The 13,998-nt window shown below is 38.8% G+C and overlaps 1 protein-coding gene across 1 annotated transcript in view; it reads right to left on the reverse strand.

Annotated features, from left to right (window-relative positions):
• The window catches only part of LOC121535207 (BMP/retinoic acid-inducible neural-specific protein 3-like), a 121,259-nt gene that overhangs the window by 55,508 nt on the left and 51,753 nt on the right, over positions 1–13,998 (reverse strand). Inside the window, exons 3-4 of the mRNA XM_041842033.1 lie at positions 2,625–2,815; positions 1,593–1,774 (exon numbers count right to left, since the gene is read on the reverse strand). Of these exons, the coding sequence (XP_041697967.1) occupies positions 1,593–1,774; positions 2,625–2,815 (373 nt within the window). The remainder of the gene's footprint in view (positions 1–1,592; positions 1,775–2,624; positions 2,816–13,998) is intronic.

The raw sequence follows: 13,998 nt of genomic DNA on the forward strand, positions 1-13,998 counted from the left end.
CATCAGATCGCTGTTTATTATCTATGCATAGTCACTTTACCCCTTCCTACATGTACGGATTACCTTGACTAACCTGTACCCCACACATTGACTCAGTACCGGTACCCCCTGTATAAAGCCTCGTTATTGTTATTTTATTGTGTTACTTAATTATTTTATGAACTTTTTTTTTAGTAAATATTTTCTTAACTCTATTTTCCTAAACTGCATTGTTGGTTAAGGGCTTGTAAGTAAGCATTTCACGGTAAGGTCTACACCTGTTGTATTCAGTGCATGTGACAATTTGATTTGATCCTCCTCTCCACCCTCTCAGGGCTGCGTGTCTCAGTCTCTGCACACTTCTGGATTGCATCCTACCCAGCAGGTCGCTCCTACCAGGTGGTGTGGAGAGGATCTGTGTCTGCACCACATGCTCTCACTACTGGTGTCCCCCAGGGCTCGGTTCTAGGCCCTCTCCTCTTTTCTCTTGACTCACTCCTGAAGATTCATGCTATATAACATCCGTAGGAAGCGGTGCAGGTACTAGTCATCTCCCATCTAGACTACTGCAACCCTCTTTTGGCTGCACCTTATCCAGAACATCACAGCACGCCTGGTGTTCAATCTTCTCAAGTTCTCCCATGTCACCCCGCTCCTCCGCACACACTCCACTGGCTTCCAGTCTAAGCTTGCATCATTTTCAAGTCCCTGGTGCTTGCCTACAGAGCAGCAAGGGGAACTGCCCCTCCCTACCTTCAGGCTATGGTCAAACCTTTCCCCTGAACCTGAGCACTCCGTTCTGCCACATCTGATGTCTTGGCACTGGGCAGTTCCCTTTCAAACTGTCAAAGCTCTTCTTTCTCTGTCCTGCAACTCCAAAGGTGAAACAAGCTTCTTCCTAATGTCAGGATAAAGGAGTCCCTGCCCATCTTCCGAAAACGTCTGAAAACCTAACTCTCTTTAAAGAGTATTTTAAATAAATCCCACGTCTGCGTAAATGTACTTCCTACGATGGTGGTATGTTGTTGTCTCACCTAGCTTTCTTAAGATGAATGCACTAATGTAAGTCGCTCTGGATAAGACCGACTGCTTAATGACTAAAATGTCATATATAAGCACTTATCTAAAATCACGGCCAAGTCCCAAATGTTCAGAATACTTTTCTTTTTAATCCAAGGTGAAAAGTTGAGAAATCTTACAGTTCGGTGTTTAAATGAACTTTGTTATTTCAATGAGTTTAAAGCAAGCCCTGTCCACCCACTCACCTCCTGTCATCATGATACACCAGTACTCAATGCATGCTGATGATAATCCTACCTTTTAGAGTGTGTGTTTGGAACTCAAATGTATGCTAAGTAGTTAGCTGCTAAGCAACAAAAAATTACCCATGCAACCTTCCTTTACTAGAGTTGAGCATTGTATTACAGAACAACTTCTCAATGCCAAAGTTCTCAGTAGCCTACCATCATTCTGTTTTACATTAAAATAAACCGGCTAAATACAACTTCCATGTACAATCAGCTGAAAAATGGAATATACTCTGGCAAACTAATCGAATATATTCAGAAAAATAAACTGGATGCTTCAATGACTGAGAGTAGCAGTAGATTTACCTTTATGGCGGAGGTGGCTATCTGTAAGTGGTGAAGTCTTCTCAAGGTGCTCTCGCGGTCTGTGAAATAAGAGGCAGCCAACTGATGCAATACTTCCAGGGAGACCACCGAGCTGTTTCCCTGTCCCTCCGATTTCTTACTGAGCTTCTGCTTATCCAGGAAGATTATCAACGATTCTTCTCCTGTAGAAAGATAGAATAGAAGAGAATAGAATATAAGAAAATAATAACTAAAAAAATCCCAGAGGGATCTTCAGTCAAAGATACACATGGTCCTTAATAATAAAGAACAACTAGAAAAACTGGGTCACTTTAATCATAATGACACCAAAAGTTTTAATACTTGTTGAGAGTAATGGGTGACATTATCCTCCATGAAAGGAATTAACGGAGGCATTCAGACAAAAGCTCATAGACTGCAGACAGATTAAAAAGGTCTATCTCTGTCTTGTATGAAAACCCAGATTTTTCAAAAGAACACTACAGTATTCACATGATTCTGCTAGACCAGACAGTGTGCTGCTCTCTTCTACCTTGAGACTATTTGATACCATCAGCACCCAGCATAAGAATGTGTGCATTGTTATTTGAATTATCTCATTAGCATGCAGCATATAGTCCCATCCCTTTTGTTTGAGCCGGTAATTATGAGACCTCACTATGGCTTTGCCACTGCATTCATCTTTCTTGTCACTTCGACTCTGTAACTTCAGTTCATATATCCACCATTAAGTGACATCATAATTAGTGCCTACATCTCATCAGACATAGTAGTATTCTGGTTGATGTCATAGCAAATGTTTAGAGACCACAACCAGGACTGGTGTCCAATTATTTATTTAGATGCTAGGGGGAGAATAGCATTCAATATCTCAAACTATGTGTATAACTGTTGAAATGTCCTCATGTATTCAGCATTACCTCAATCATGGATTGCCAAATCAACAAAGCAGACCAAGATGAGTAACAACATCCCTTAGCCACGAAGCCTAGAGCTAAGTGCCACTGAGTAGGTGTATGTGAAGTTGCTTACCTCCTAGCGTAGCAGACACCAAAAAGTGAGTTCCATATTTCTTGATCAAGTTCTCGTGGATCTGCTGCAGACTTGGTCTTCGACCCAGCAACCTCAGGTTGCGTAGAAATTCCGGCGCCAGCGGCAAGGGGGCCTTAAAAACGTCCCTCTTCTCTGTAGCCAAGCTGTTCACTTTCCAATGGCTGAATTCCCTGCAACAACAAACTGATCTCAATTCAAGTGAACCATGTGACAATTTTGAAATCCATCTGATTCATGGTGCTTGGGTCATTTCATTGGTTGATACTTGCATATGTGAGAGAATGCAAATATCAGCAGAAAATATAGCTTGATGTGCATACAATTGCAACAAAACAAAGGATTCAATTTGAATATTAATATACTGTATGTATGTATTCCTTAGAACAAAAAAAAAGAACAAATCATCGAGAACAACATGCTATTTTGAAAAATGTAACTTGACATTCCACATTGACATTCATTTTGCAGTCAGCATTACAATATTGTCACGACCAACTGTTACAGGAGTTGTGAATGATTGGGATAGACATCAAATACATTTGAACTTATATGACAACATACAGTACACAACATGGAAAGTGATTGATGATCATTATTCAATGAAAGAAAGTATAGAAAACATATTTAGTCCAAACTTACACTATATAGGCATTATGCCACACAAATAACATTGGTAGTACCATACCATGTAAGTATAATGATTAAAGTGTAATTGCATACTGTTATTTAGTACAAAGTATGACTTGCACAATTTCAAAGACTTTAAGAACAAAGTTACAGTCCAATTTCTGTAATAATGTGCAGGAGTGTACACAAACATTCCTTTCAAAACATGAAAAAGACATCGGTCTTTGGAATAATTTTGAGGGATAAGAAGCAATAGCAAACCAATGTTGATGTGGATAATCCAAGCATCCAAAGTAAACCTCAAATCTTACATCACATTATCATACAAGTATTTGCCTATAATATGTAAAGACCATGAGATGCTGCCCATTAGCTTTGGATTATGTTGTCTTGACTGAAAAATTTGTGACGACAGAGGTTGTGAACATTACTTTTTTTCCATGAGGATTACGAAGCGTTAATTGTAACAGTGTTGGCTGACCGTTCCAGTGCTAATGATGATAGATGCTCTTAATTACAGGGCTTTAGAACAAGCTGATTGCACCTGCAGCTCTGCAGGATTGCAGGGAATTGTTTAAGCCAAAACTCTCTAACTCTACTCCATTCCCCATTTGTTAAGAGCAGAGCACCTGGATATTGGAACTATTTTAAAATTCTACTACCTTCCTCTATGAAACATAATTTTTCCAAGGCTTTTACTTGTACATGTTTGTAAAACGTGTTACCATATTATTAGAATGATTCATTCTATTTCTATGAGTGTTACCCCTAAATTAATTTCAGTTACAAAATGGAAGATAATGTTTAATAGGTTAATAACATTGTCTAGATCTGTCTCTGTATGTATCAACTCTTGATGATGAGGCTGTATTCCACACCTGCATTGAGGATGTGATTTAGAACTTTATTCATAAATGATGCTTGCATGAGGCAGCCTAAATCCATGCAAGACATCACCGACTGTACAGTGTATATGGATTTAACCTGGATCACAACACCTGCTTTCAGTATATATTAGCCTTTATTTAACCTTTATTTTAACAGGGAGTCCACACTGAGACCGAGGGTCTCATTTCCAGGTGAGCCCTGTGTACACAATACACATCAGTTACAATATAAATATTTAAAAGTATACATGCATACAGTGCATTCGGAAAGTATTCAGACCCCTTTACTTTTTCCACATTTTGTTACGTTACAGCCTTGTTCTAAAATTTATTAAATAGTTTTTTTTCTCATCAATCTACACACAATACCCCATAATGAAGAAGCAAATGTATAAAAAACAACAACTGAAATATTACATTTACATAAGTATTCAGACCCTTCACTCAGTATTATTTAAATGTTATTTTTTACTCAGTACTTTGTTGAAGCACCTTTGGCAGCGATTACAGCCTCGAGTCTTCTTGGGTATGACAGTACAAGCTTGGCACACCTGTATTTGGGGAGTTTCTCATATTCTTCTCTGCAGATTCTCTCAAGCTCATTCAGATTGGATGGGGAGCGTTGCTGCACAGCTATTTTCAGGTCTCTCCAGAGATGTTCGATCGGGTTCAAGTCCGGGCTCTGGCTGGGCCACTCAAGGACATTCAGAGACTTGTCCTGAAGCCACTCCTGTGTTGTCTTGGCTGTGTGCTTAGGGTCGTTGTCCTGTACGAAGGTGAACCTTCGCTCCAATCTGAAGTCCTGAGTGCTCTGGAGCAGGTTTTCATCAAGGATCTCTCTGCACTTTGCTCCGTTCATCTGTCCCTCAATCCTGACTAGTCTCCCAGTCCCTGCCGCTGAAAAACATCCCCACAGCATGATGCTGCCACCACCATGCTTCAAAGTAGGGATGGTGCCAGGTTTCCTCCAGACGTGACACTTGGCATTCAGGCCAAAGATATCAATCTTGGTTTCATCAGACCAGAGAATCTTGTTTATCATGGACTGAGAGTCCTTTAGGTGCCTTTTGGCAAACTCCAAGCGGGCTGTCATGTGCCTTTTACTGAGGAGTGGCTTCCGTCTGGCCACTCTACCATAAAGGCCTGATTGGTGGAGTGCTGCAGATATGGTTGTCCTTCTGGAAGGTTCTCCCATCTCCACAGAGGAACTCTGGAGCTCTGTCAGAGTGACCATTGGGTTCTTGGTCACCTCCCTGACCAAGGCCCTTCTCCACCGATTTCCCAGTTTGGCCAGGCAGCCAGCTCTAGGAAGAGTCTTGGTGGTTCCAAACTTCTTCCATTTAAGAATGATGGTGGCCACTGTGTTCTTGGGGACCTTCAATGCTGCAGAAATATTTTGGTCCCCTTCCCCAGATCTGTGCCTCGACACAATCCTGGCTCGGAGCTCAACGGACAATTCCTTCGACCTCATGGCTTGGTTTTTGCTCTGACATGCACTGTCAATTGTGGGACATTATATAGACAGGTGTGTGCCTTTCCAAATCATGTCCAATCAATTGAATTTACTAGTTGGACTCCAATCAAGTTGTAGAAACATATCAAGGATGATCAATAGAAACAGGATGCACCTGAGCTAAATTTCGAGTCTCATAGCAAAGGGTCTGAATACTTATGTAAAAAAGGACTCTCAGACCACAAATTTGTTTACATCCCTGTTAGTGAGCATTTACCCTTTGCCAAGATAATCCATCCACCTGACAGGTGTGGCATATCAAGAAGCTGATTAAACAGCATGATCATTACACAGGTGCACCTTGTGCTGAGAAGTATTTCTGTCTGTAATAATGCCCTTTTTGTAGGGAAAAAATCATTCTGATTGGCTGGGCCTGGCTCCCCAGTGGGTGGACGTGGCTCCCAAGTGGGTTGGTCTATGCCCTCCCAGGCCCATCCATGGCTGTACCCCTGCCCAGTGATGTGAAATCCATAGATTTGGGGGCTAATTTATTTATTTCAATTGACTGATTTCCTTCTTTGAACTGTAACTCTTTGAAATTGTTGCATGTTTTGTTTATATTTTTGTTCAGTATAAAATACACAAAAAACTAAAACACAATCATAAACAATATTTACATTTCTCTGCTACTAGGTCCTTAATCAACACTCTAAACTGCCTGAGCGGCACCAGAACATCCAATATGAATGAGATCTGCAAATTGTTCCAGAAGTGGGGTTATTTTCTTTCTTTTTCAGATTTACCTAATTCGGTGGAGACCCGAAGAACCTCGAGAGTTAACCAACCCTGTGAATGTGTTTTGTAACTTGTTTTGAACTTCAACAACGAAGTTAGGTAAGTCGGAAGCTTGGTAGTAGAGCTTTGTAAACAAAGAGCGAGTAATGTAGTGACCTAAGGGACATTAATGAGGACCAGCCAACCTTTTGAAACAGGATGCAGTGATTTGTGTTAAAACTGTCACCTGTGATAAAGCGAAGGGCACTATGGTAGACGGCATCCAAAGGTTTAAGAGTAGTGGCTACTTTATTCTGATAAATGGTGTCCCCATAGTCAAGAACTGACAGGAAAGTTGACTGTACAATCTGCATCCTGCTGTTTAGGGAGAGGCATGATCTATTGTCAATCCAAAAGCACAGATAGTTATATGCAGGAACCTGCTCGATGAAAGAACCATCCAATGCATAAATATGTAAGCCATCTGAAATATTTCTACAAGAATTAAAAAACAGCATACATTTAGTTTTTTCTGCATTAAGTACCAATTTTAAATCAACAAGTACTTCTGCAAAGCAACAACATCAGATTGCAGCTCCTACCTAGCCTGGTCAGCTGTAGTGGCAATAGCGTACATAACAGTGTCATATGCATACAGATGAATGTTACAGATTTTTGCAGATAGGCCAATATTATTTATATAAATAATTAAGAGGACAGGTCCCAAAATCAACCCCTGCGGGACACCTTTAGTAATATCGAGGTAATTTGACTTAAAACCATCAGAAAGCACACATTGTGTCCTGTCTGACAGATGCCTGGTCGATGCAAGATGCCTGGTCGATGCCCATTACAGACAACCTTTGAATGAGTAGGGGATGGTCGACAGTATCCAAGATCGATAAATATGGCAGCACAGTTATTCCTATGATCTAACCAATTTAATATATAATTTAAGACAAGCGTAGCTGCTGAATCAGTCCTATGTCCAGGTCTAAAACAAGAGTGGTACACATTAAGAATATAATTTGAAGTTAAAAAGTTCTTAGCTGAGAGTTTGCCAGTGATTCTAATATTTTTGCAAGGCAAGATAGTTTAGAGATTGGGTGGTAGTTATCCAGGTCAGAAGGATAAAGGGGGAGGACATGCACTGCCTTACAGATCTTAGGGATAGCACCAGAAGCAATTGTTAAATAACAAATCTGGGTCAAAGGTTCTATAATGAGAAAGCTGCAGTAGAAAGCGATCAAGCGAATCAGCTCCTGTGGATTTTTTTTACATATTTTTTATGCACTGCACTTAATACATCATGGCATAAAATTGTTAAAAAAAAGAAAAAGAAAAGAGTGAGTGCCTGGAAGTGCATCATTCTCTGCTATTTGTTTAGAGGTGAATAAAAGACTACATCTAATGGAGCTTGAGTTTTTTTCAGAAACCATTTATTTCAAATAGATGGTCAGCTGAGGCAAAATGGTTATTAAAAGCACCACAGATGTCATTTTTGTCTGTTATAGGACCAGAGGCTGTTATAACATGCTGGGGCACTGAGGGGGTGACATACCCTCCCAATCGTACAACCCCAGGTCATACAGGAAATGTTGCTCATTGAAAGTTCAAAAATGTATCTTTGTAATAATGCGTGGACATGATTTAGATAGTTTAGTATCTCTAATACAGGCAATGGGACAATGGTCACTGAGCTCATTAGCAAAGATTCCATTGGCTATATACTTATGAGGGACGTTTGTCAGAATAATATCCAAAATAGTTGATTTTTCAGGGTGTTTTAAGTTGGGGCAGGATGATTTAGTTATCAGTTTAGATAAATTTAGCTCAGTACAAAAACCTTTCAGTCTAACTGATACTGTCATCAACCAATCCAGGTTAAGATCACCCAATATTAATAATTTAGAATTTGTATAGTTAAACAGCAAGTCAGACAATTTGCTAAGAGAAATTGGGAGGGCCGAGGGAGGGCGATAAACTCTAGTTGGGCATTCTTACCAAGGCCCACATTTAGGACAATACATTCCAATTGCTTGGGGACAGAAGTGGTAATACACACAGTAACATTCAAGTTGTTCTTTATGAATTTCTATATTTTACATTAGTTATATTTTGTTTGTTTTTAATCCCATCCTTCAGCTACCCTTAATCCCTCCCATCTATCTCTGAAGACCATCCAGTTTTGATTTATATTTGCCATATATTTTTCAACTGTGCTGTGATGTTTCACAAGTTCAAAGTTCTGAACCTTTCTATTCTCATAGTTTCTACAGATTGTAAATGAATGATAAACAATTTTGCTAAGAGTATTATTATATTATTGATCGATTGACTATGACTTTTCAAATCAAACAGCAGTGCTATTTGCAGAGTTAGCTCCAGGTAAATGTTGCAATTCTTCAGCCATTCCTGAACCTGCGACCAAAAACAAGTTAGATATGGACAGTACCAAAACAAATGATCTAACTAAATTAAATCAAGCTTTATTTATACAGCACATTTCAAATATGGAATGCAACGCAATGTGATTTACAGGAAAAAACAAATAAAAAACAATGAAAATAAAAGCTGAAATATTTACTACACAACAAACATAAGATAAAAAAACAAAAGAATTACAAAAACTGAACGACTAAAAAGCAAAGCTAAAATATGTGTTTTAAGATCTCTTTTAAATTTGTCCACAGTTTCAGCCCCCCTCAGGTTCTCTGGCAGGCTATTCCAGAGGCTGGGGGCATAATAACTAAAGGCTGCCTCTAATGCCTCTTGGTCCTAGGCTTTGGGATAGTTAAAAGGCCAGTGCCAGTGGACCTGAGGGACCTACTGGGTACATAACTTAAAAGCATGTCTGACATGTATTGGGGTGCACAATCGTAGATTGATTTCAAAACCAATAGAAGTATCTTAAAAGGAATTCTAAAACTCACAGGCAGCCAGTGCAGAGACCTTAAATCCGGTGTAATGTGTGCTCTCCATCTGGTCTTGGTCAGTACCTGTGCTGCAGGATTCTGTATGTTTTGCAGTTGACCAATGGCTTTCTTGGGTAGACCAGACAGGAGAGCATTACAATAGTCAAGCCTGCTTGTAGTAGAAGCATGGATGAGTCTCTCTGTATCAGCCTGAGAGAGAAACGTCCGCACCTTGGCAATGTCCCTCAGGTGGTAAAAAGCTATATTGGTCACATTCCTACTGTGTGATTCAAAGTTTAGTTTAGAATCAAAAATAACACCTAGGTTTTTTTTATGATTCTGTCTCTTCACAGCAAAATCTGCAGAGCTGGGATGGTTGTATCCCCCATATATACAACATTCTATTGGTTGCAAGAATTTAGTATATTAATTTAAATTGAAAAATTCGAAGTTTTGAATCCAGTGTCGTTTTGTGTATCAGTTCATAAACCATGTGCCATGGAATCCCAACTATTTTGCAATCTGTATGGCAATTTTATGGTCCTTAAATGAAACTGATATACTTGTTCATTTATCACAATTTGTTTTAACCAATTTTGGTCTTTAATGCAGTGCCGACAGACAAGTTCCTTACTTTCTCCCCCTTCCACTTGCCTCTTCCATTTTTGCAGTAATAATGCAATTATTTGGTTGTAATTTTGGATAGAGCAGACATTTCCATATATATTTGACATAACTTCACCAGTCCTATTTATGATATAATTTACAAAGATTATTCAGTTTTTTAAACATAATTTCCTAAAGTAATGTTTTTTTATCAGTTAGTATATTTGAGTTTAACCATAATATTTGTTGTAATATTTGTTCTGTCTTTTCTGGTGGATTAAACTGAAATTGCAACCAACTTTCTATGGCTTGTTTTAAAAATAGCGATATTTTGGAGATGATTTCATTTTCAAATAACCGTAAGTGAGAGGTTGTAATCTGAATAAAGGGAAAAAGGCCATTATTGAACACGGGGTGAGCCATTCTTACTAATCTGCTAGAGAACCAGTTCAGATTTAAGAATAGCTTTTGTATGACTGAAGCCGTTAGTGAAATGTCTAATGCTTTAATATTTAATAATTTATGCCCTACGAATTCATATTCATTATATAAATAAGGCTGTTTACTTTTTTCTGGCTTGCCGTTCCAAATAAAATTGAATCTTTTTTTCTCATACAATTTAAAAAACAAGTCGTTATGTGTAGGCAGGACCATAAGAAAATAGGTAAACTGGGATATGACTAAATAGTTAATCAGGGTGATTTTTCCACAAACAGACAGGTATCTTCCTTACCATGGTAGCAAGATTTTATCTATTTTTGCTAACTTTCTATTAAAATGTATTGTAGTGAGATAATGTCATTTTTTTTGGGTATGAATACCGAGTATGTCCATTTCACCATCAGACCATTTTATTGGTAAACAACACAGTAATGTAAAAGTTGTATTTTTTTGTGATCTAATACTTAATATAGTAGTACACTTATCATAATTTGGTTGTAATCCATAGAGGTTAGAAAAATTAGCTAGATCCTCTATGAGGCTGTGGAGGGATCCAAATTGTGGATTTAAAAGAAAACATGAATCATCAGCATACAATGACACCTTTGTTTTCAAGCCCAGGATTTCTAGCCCCTTCATATTATTGTTGGATCTGATTTTAATAGCTAACACTTCGATGGCTATAATGAATAGATATGCCGATAGTGGACAACCTTGTTTTACTCCTCTTGACAGTTTAATACTTTCTGAGAAGTAGCCATTATTTACTATTTTACACCTAGGGTTACTATACATAACTTTAACCCATTGTATAAAAGATTATCCCAAATTGATCAATTTCAGACATACTTTATTTAAAAGCCTTTTCAAAGTCAGTTATGAATACCAGGCCTGGTTTCCCAATTTTTTCATAGTGTGCTATTGTTTCCAGTCTTATATTATCTCCAATGTATCGTCCATGTAAAAAACCTGTCTGATTAGGATGAATAATATCCGACAATACCTTTTACACTGAAGTGTAAGGGGCCTCCAATTTTTTTAATGGACTGGATCTTTATATTTACCACCAAGGTCCTGTTTCAGTAATAGTGAAATCAGACCTTCTTGTTGAGTATCTGATCATCTACCATTTTTATAGGAGTGGTTAAAACATGGCAATAACAGTCTCTGAGTACATCAAAAAAGTTTGATATACCTCAACTGGTATGCCATCCAGCCCTGGAGCTTTCCCGGACTTAAAGGCTTTAATTGCATCTGCATTGCTTGCTGTTTGGGGTTTTAGGCTAGGTTTCTGTATAGCTCTTTGTGACATCTGCTGATGTAAAAAGGGCTTTATAAATACATTTCATTGATTGATTGATCAAGAAGTTCCTCCTCTGTAATTTGGCCTTCACGTGAGTCTTTCTGTGCAGCTGTTAATTTTACATTATTCATATAAAAACAATCCTTACAATTAACTTTGGTTAGTGGAGATGGAGGAGACTGAAATAAAAACATTGTTTAAAGTACTTTGCTTCCTTTTAAAAATATTGTTTGGTGAATCATGGCTGACTGTAATTTGTTACAAGTTTCAGTACATTCTTTTTGGTAACATTTCTATGTTGAAGATTTAAAAATAATTTGGTGAATTTTTCCCCATATTCCATTCAGTTCACTTTATTTTTTAAATAATATATCACACTTGATCTTTCTTGAATAACTTCCTCCAGTTCCTTATTTCACCTTTTACCATAATGAGATACAAGTTTAAATTATATTTATCATAATATATGTGTGTAAACTTACTATTAAAAGGTACCATGATGATTGAGTGTCCATATAGCTGTACCAGGATATTTGCACTGCTACTGAGTAAACCTCCAATTGTTCTCCACTATTCCACCCGCTAAAATCTCCCCCCATCCCAAGTTGGGTTGTCATCCCAGTGACTGGCAGACCACCCCTGTCCACTTGGATCCTAGGGCCTTTGAGAAATTGGGACCCATCTTTTAAAAAGAGCACACAGTGCCACCTACAGAACAGAAGCAGATTAACAGCCAAAAGCATTTCCAACGCCCTCACCTCGATTGTATTGTACACAGTTATATATATATATATATATATATATATATATATATATATATATATATATATATATATATATATATATATATATATATATATATATATATATATATATATATAACAGTGGGGAGAACAAGTATTTGATACACTGCCGATTTAGCAGGTTTTCCTACTTACAAAGCATGTAGAGGTCTGTAATTTTTATCATAGGTACACTAAAAACAAAAATCCAGAAAATCATATTGTATGATTTTTAAGTAATTAATTTGCATTTTATTGCATGACATAAGTATTTGATACATCAGAAAAGCAGAACTTAATATTTGGTACAGAAACCTTTTGTTTGCAATTACAGAGATCATACGTTTCCTGTAGGTCTTGACCAGATTTGCACACACTGCAGCAGGGATTTTGGCCCACTCCTCCATACAGACCTTCTCCAGATCCTTCAGGTTTTGGGGCTGTCGCTGGGCAATACGGACTTTCAGCTCCCTCCAAAGATTTTCTATTGGGTTCAGGTCTGGAGACTGGCTAGGCCACTCCAGGACCTTGAGATGCTTCTTACGGAGCCACTCCTTAGTTGCCCTGGCTGTGTGTTTCGGGTCGTTGTCATGCTGGAAGACCCAGCCACGACCCATCTTCAATGCTCTTACTGAGGGAAGGAGGTTGTTGGCCAAGATCTCGCGATACATGGCCCCATCCATCCTCCCCTCAATACGGTGCAGTTGTCCTGTCCCCTTTGCAGAAAAGCATCCCCAAAGAATGATGTTTCCACCTCCATGCTTTACGGTTGGGATGGTGTTCTTGGGGTTGTACTCATCCTTCTTCTTCCTCCAAACACGGCGAGTGGAGTTTAGACCAAAAAGCTATATTTTTGTCTCATCAGACCACATGACCTTCTCCCATTCCTCCTCGGGATCATCCAGATGGTCATTGGCAAACTTCAGACGGGCCTGGACATGCGCTGGCTTGAGCAGGGGGACCTTGCGTGCGCTGCAGGATTTTAATCCATGACGGCGTAGTGTGTTACTAATGGTTTTCTTTGAGACTGTGGTCCCAGCTCTCTTCAGGTCATTGACCAGGTCCTGCCATGTAGTTCTGGGCTGATCCCTCACCTTCCTCATGATCATTGATGCCCCACGAGGTGAGATCTTGCATGGAGCCCCAGACCGAGGGTGATTGACCGTCATCTTGAACTTCTTCCATTTTCTAATAATTGCGCCAACAGTTGTTGCCTTCTCACCAAGCTGCTTGCCTATTGTCCTGTAGCCCATCCCAGCCTTGTGCAGGTCTACAATTTTATCCCTGATGTCCTTACACAGCTCTCTGGTCTTGGCCATTGTGGAGAGGTTGGAGTCTGTTTGATTGAGTGTGTGGACAGGTGTCTTTTATACAGGTAACGAGTTCAAACAGGTGCAGTTAATACAGGTAATGAGTGGAGAACAGGAGGGCTTCTTAAAGTAAAACTAACAGGTCTGTGAGAGCCGGAATTCTTAATGGTTGGTAGGTGATCAAATACTTATGTCATGCAATAAAATACAAATTAAATACTTAAAAATCCTACAATGTGATTTTCTGGATTTTCC

Source organism: Coregonus clupeaformis, chromosome 21 (genome assembly GCF_020615455.1).
Source record: "Coregonus clupeaformis isolate EN_2021a chromosome 21, ASM2061545v1, whole genome shotgun sequence".
NCBI classification, from domain to species: Eukaryota; Metazoa; Chordata; class Actinopteri; order Salmoniformes; family Salmonidae; genus Coregonus; species Coregonus clupeaformis.